Source organism: Neurospora tetraspora, assembly GCF_033439725.1.
Source record: "Neurospora tetraspora strain CBS 560.94 chromosome Unknown B0H65scaffold_5, whole genome shotgun sequence".
Classification (NCBI taxonomy): domain Eukaryota; kingdom Fungi; phylum Ascomycota; class Sordariomycetes; order Sordariales; family Sordariaceae; genus Neurospora; species Neurospora tetraspora.
The window spans coordinates 3,479,847-3,484,639 of record NW_026944387.1 but is presented as its reverse complement, the minus strand read 5'-3'; the positions used below and the strand labels follow the sequence as shown (position 1 = coordinate 3,484,639).

Sequence of the window (4,793 nt, the reverse complement as noted above, 5' to 3'; positions counted from 1 at the left end):
TAAAATATATATAATAACGACCACTGGCCTAGGGAGTGCAATACCGCGTATATACGTTATATATACGTTTCGCGTACGCTAAAAATAAGATAAAATTAGTAGCCCGGATACCGGATCGGCGGAGATGCTACGTAATAGGGCGGATACGGAATAGGATTGGAATATACTTATTAATATTACTAGTATTATAATAGAAGAAATAAAAGTTTAAATAAAACTAATTAAATATACGTATTAAAATAAAATTCAATATTAATAATTAATAATTTATTTAAGAATACTTTACGTAGAGTATTAAATATATAAAATACGTTTATAAAATGTAATATCGACGCGCAATATATACGCAATACGATAATACGGGTATTATAATTACTAAATTAAATATAAAAACAATTAATAAGATACATTAGGATTTATAATAATTAATTTGAGTATAGGTCCGGTATTTAATAGTTAGATATTTATATATTCTAGTACGGAAATATAGCCGAATCCGTCAATAATAAAGGCGGGCGGCCGTAGCGCGGAATAGGCATAAGCCTATGTACGGAATCGGAGCAGCGAATTAATAAAGTATATTATAATTAATATAACGGACTTATATTAACAATTACGGGGTATAAATACGGTATTTATCGGGGCGGCGAAAGGGCGTTTATATATAGAGTTGGAATCGGGCATTAAATTAATAAATATATTTATTGGAGCGGCGATTTAGTTGCTGGGCGTTATATATATTTATACGTTACTGGGGCGCCGCTAGTAAGTAGATACAATAGATTTGCGTTAATAATTACGGTTTATAAGTATTAGAAAAGTTGGGGTTCTTAATTTTCATAAATAGTAAAATTAATATAGATTTATATACCGAATGCTATAGCGTATAATAGTATACGCCGGGACTTAGTACGTTATTGATTTCGAGATTTGGATTGCGCGATATTATTGTGCTATATTATATAGTAATTAACGGACGGATTAATAATTAGCAGATTTAATAGTATAGTATATATTTATAGGATTTGGCCGTTCTACGACGTTGGGTAGGGTACGAAACGGGACAAAAGTAGCTGTATATAGATGGAACGGGGGTAGGTCTAAAGTTTAAATTGAATGGGGGTTATATATTGGGGGCGTAGTATTAGTATTATAGTATTAGGGTCGCAGTATTGGGGTTAGATAAAAATTATATCGGTTGTTAGATTGGTAGTACTACATAGTCGGCTAGCGATTTAGCGTATACGCGTTATATAGGAAATTAATTTGGCAAGTGGTAGTTCGGTTGTACGTGCGCGCTGTATAGGAAATTAATTTAGTAAGCTATAAGAATTAAATTTACGTATTATATACTATAGGAAATAAATCGCGTATATAGGCCGCGCGGCCCCTGTCCGCTACCTACTGTACGTACCCGCTAGACCTACTTGAACTACGCGCTATTCTGCCCAGCCTAGTGGGTTGGGTCGCTGTCCTTTAGTATATGTAATATTGGATGTCAAATTAATATTGGAGGTTTTAGTCTGATCCAATGTTTTGTTTATATTTATTCCTGGATTAAATATCCAATGTCACAGGGCGCATATTCCTAGTACGGTAGTAGTGAGGGATATTATTGACATCACTTCACTGTCACCAAACATGTTTTCCACTGCCTCCTAGATGTGAATTTCCATTCTGTTCCGGTTCCTATCTGTGCTATGTCCCCCTTATGTCCATACAACTTTCCAAACAAAAATCAGATATCCACCCACCAAGTCCAAATAAGCCCTTTTGAATTCAGTTTGTTTGCACATCCTCATTCTTTTGCTTTTCAGACAAGTTCAACCTAATAACCAGACAGGACAATAAGAGTAGAGAGAGTGAGTTCAAGGAAAAGGGGTATCGTTCCCACCACCAGTTACCAGTGATCACCATAAACCATCCAGACCGTTCCAGGAGAAAACAACAGAGGGCACCGTTGCCAGCCGCCGCCGCCGCCGCCGCCGCCGCCGCCATAGCGTAACAACCACCGTCGACGCCGTTTTTCCAGAACCAACAAGCAAGTGAAGCATGAGACGTAGTAGCAAGATGGAGAACGAAGGAAAATAAAGCAAGAAGGGGCAAAGAGCAAAGAAAGGCAAGGTGAAGAAGCAGAAGAGAAGGCAAAGCGGAAGAGCAAAGGCAGCAATTACAAAGCTTCGTATCTGCAACATCCTGTGCGCGAGCGGTATCGTGTTCTTATTCGTGTTCGGGAAAGGAAGAAAATGAGAAAAGGGGTTGAGAAAGATTTCGTAGGTCAAGAAGCGAAGAGCACCTGCTTTACCATCTAGTTAGTTTCAACTTCGCCAGAGTCCAAGGCTACGAGCGCACCACTTACCAACAAGCCACTTTCACCAACCAGAGCAACCTTCAACGCTCACTAGCAGGATCGATGAGTAGTTCACATCCCCGACCCAAAGTAAGCCCCCGTAGCCGTAGCCCCATAATAATCATGATGCCGTCCATGGCCATACCCATGCGCAGCATCCATCGTCGCATACCCTTGAGTATGGGGCGGTAGCGTAACGCTGCCGACCACGCCGCGGTGATGATGATCGTAGGGATCCCGACCATAAGGGTCTCTCCCATAGGAATGATCAAGCGGATCATCCACCCCGGTGCCATGCAACAGTCTAGGCCGCTTGCCAGCCCTGTTGTAATCGTAGTACCGATCATCGGCGGTGATGCCGGTGGTCAGACCGAGGGCTGTGCCGGGGTAGGAGTACTGCTGCGCGGCGGCGACGCCGGTGAAGGAGTAGTTACCGCTACCACCCATTGTTGTGGCTGTGGAGGCGCCGAAGCCGCCTACGCCCGTGACGGTGGGGGAGGTGAGCATTGTGTTTGAGGGAGAGTCGAGGAGGCTTGAGGAAGCCTGGGAGGCTAGTGAGCCGCGGTGGTGTTGGCCGCGATCCAAGTGGCCGATGCCAGGGATGAGGTCGTGGTGGTGATGGCCGGCTAGGGTGGTGTTGATGCGGTGGATCGGGCTGGTGCTCGTTGGGGAGAGCTCATCGTGGCTACCGCCGCTACCGTGGGACTGGGAGTGGTGGGAGATGGTGATGGGCGAGTATTGTTGTCCGCCTAGACCTATCGTTGAGCCAGTCCGCAGACGTCCTACGACACCACCGCTGCCTGCTCCGACTCCTAATGCGCTGACACCCCTCTTGCGCGTGCTGACGCTTCGGCTGTCCTTGCGTAGTCGGATGCGCACGCCCTGATCGCTGAACGACCTTGTCAAGAAGGTGCTCTCGGCCATTCCGGGGAAATACCGATGTGGGAACACGACGAACTTGTCGGAGGTGGTCCTGGCTAAGGCGATGCACTCCCTGGTTAGAGGCTTGAGCTCAAAGAGGTTGAATTCGAGGCGATAGGTGCCTTCTCGGCGCACGGAGACATCCTGGAAGATGAAGAAGAGGCCTTGGGCATTGTTGGTGTCCTTGAGAACGTAGGGAGACGAGCAAAGGGAGCCCGTTAGGTCGTTGTCCTTGGGCTCGGGTTGCTGGTGGTTGGCCTCGTCGTTCTCAGTACTACCTGGAGCGACAAGCCTGCAAACGAGAATCAGATAAGGGTTGTGTATTTGATGGCGCATAGGGTGGATATCGAGCTGGATGATGGGAGGGGGATCGATGGGCTTTCTGTCTGCTTTGATTTTTTTGTGTCTTGTTAGTATTGTTTTGCCATGGTGCCTCTTGATCTCTCCAGTGTTGGCAGAGAGGTGCTGCTCTGGTCTCACCTTTTTCTTTCCCGATGGCTACGCGCGCATTCTTGGGCTGTTGACGGATCTTGAGTTCATAAACGGGTGACATGCCGTCCATGGACGGCGGCGATGATGTTGCCATCCCTGGGTCGTGCCTGGATGTAGTTGTCGGAGATGATGGTGGGGTGAGGAGAAAACTTGGTCGAAGAATCCACCTCCTGTTAACAGGTCGCGCCTTCCCAACAATATTCTGATCTGACAAAGACAACGTCGGGTCACGGAAGCCACGACTGAACTTGGCTGGGGTTGAGCTGTCCTGTCGTTACCGAGAGAAGCGAGTCGAAGCTGCCGTATTCCAAGACCTTTTCAACTGAGTGGCGATGTTGGTGAGAAGGAACTGAAGTTTATCTGTTTCCCCAGTCCCAGCGGATACGGGTTGAATATGAAGTAAGAGAAGCAATAAGTTTATGTGATAGTAAGAGTGATAAACAGAAGGATCCTTCAGCTAAGATGAGTCCGTGTGGTCATCTATTATGTAGGCAGGGTAGCAAGATGAGTGATATATGATTGACAACGAGGATGTCGTCTGGATACTAGGTGACTAGGTACCGGGGTGTTTCCAAGCCTGCCAGTGTCAGTGCCTTGCATCGGTCTGGTCCTTAAACGGGGAGGAGGGCAAGGAGGGTGTACAGTAGAGGACTCTTTCTCCAGTCCAGTCCAGGTGGCCATAGACCACATCCGCGTCACGCATCCCTACAGACATGACGGGGAGGACGTGCCAAGCGCAAGGCAGGCCGGGGTCGGCCGGGATATTATGGACCGGGGTCAGTCAACGTTTCTCTCTCCCCTCTGTTTCGTCAATCCTCAATATAAAATCCTGATACTGTATATGTAGTGGCCTCGTATAATAATAGCTGCGTGGTAGTGCAACTGGTTAGCCCCGTTTGTATCTGCCTTTTTGAATCTCCGTCCCCTTCCTTCCTTTCCTTGGGGAACAAGAGAGATTGCTTAAACCCACTTCTAACCCGTAAGCAGCATCTGCTCTGCTTTGGCTTACCCGTTTAAAGTGAGGAGTCGT

The 4,793-nt window shown here is 46.5% G+C and overlaps 2 protein-coding genes across 2 annotated transcripts; both read right to left on the bottom strand.

The window, feature by feature from the left end:
- Positions 1-1,786: 1,786 nt before the first annotated feature.
- B0H65DRAFT_239961 (uncharacterized protein) lies at positions 1,787-2,299 on the bottom strand. The gene has a single exon (XM_062822304.1). The coding sequence runs from the start codon at positions 2,193-2,195 to the stop codon at positions 1,911-1,913; it is 285 nt and encodes a 94-aa protein (XP_062680880.1). The 5' UTR covers positions 2,196-2,299; the 3' UTR covers positions 1,787-1,910.
- On the bottom strand, positions 2,278-4,294 carry B0H65DRAFT_239965 (velvet factor-domain-containing protein). The gene is made up of 3 exons (XM_062822305.1): positions 3,752-4,294; positions 2,360-3,657; positions 2,278-2,296 (listed from the first exon to the last, which is right to left on the bottom strand). The coding sequence occupies exons 1-2, from the start codon at positions 3,855-3,857 to the stop codon at positions 2,423-2,425; spliced, it is 1,341 nt and encodes a 446-aa protein (XP_062680879.1). The 5' UTR covers positions 3,858-4,294; the 3' UTR covers positions 2,278-2,296; positions 2,360-2,422.
- Between the last annotated feature and the right edge of the window lie 499 nt (positions 4,295-4,793).

Coding starts and splice junctions, on each gene's coding strand:
- B0H65DRAFT_239961 (XM_062822304.1), bottom strand. CDS start 2,195: ATGTTGCAGATACGAAGCTTTGTAATTGCTGCCTTTGCTCTTCCGCTT.
- B0H65DRAFT_239965 (XM_062822305.1), bottom strand. CDS start 3,857: ATGGCAACATCATCGCCGCCGTCCATGGACGGCATGTCACCCGTTTAT. Junction 3,658..3,751: donor AGCCATCGGGAAAGAAAAAG/GTGAGACCAGAG, acceptor AAATCAAAGCAG/ACAGAAAGCCCATCGATCCC.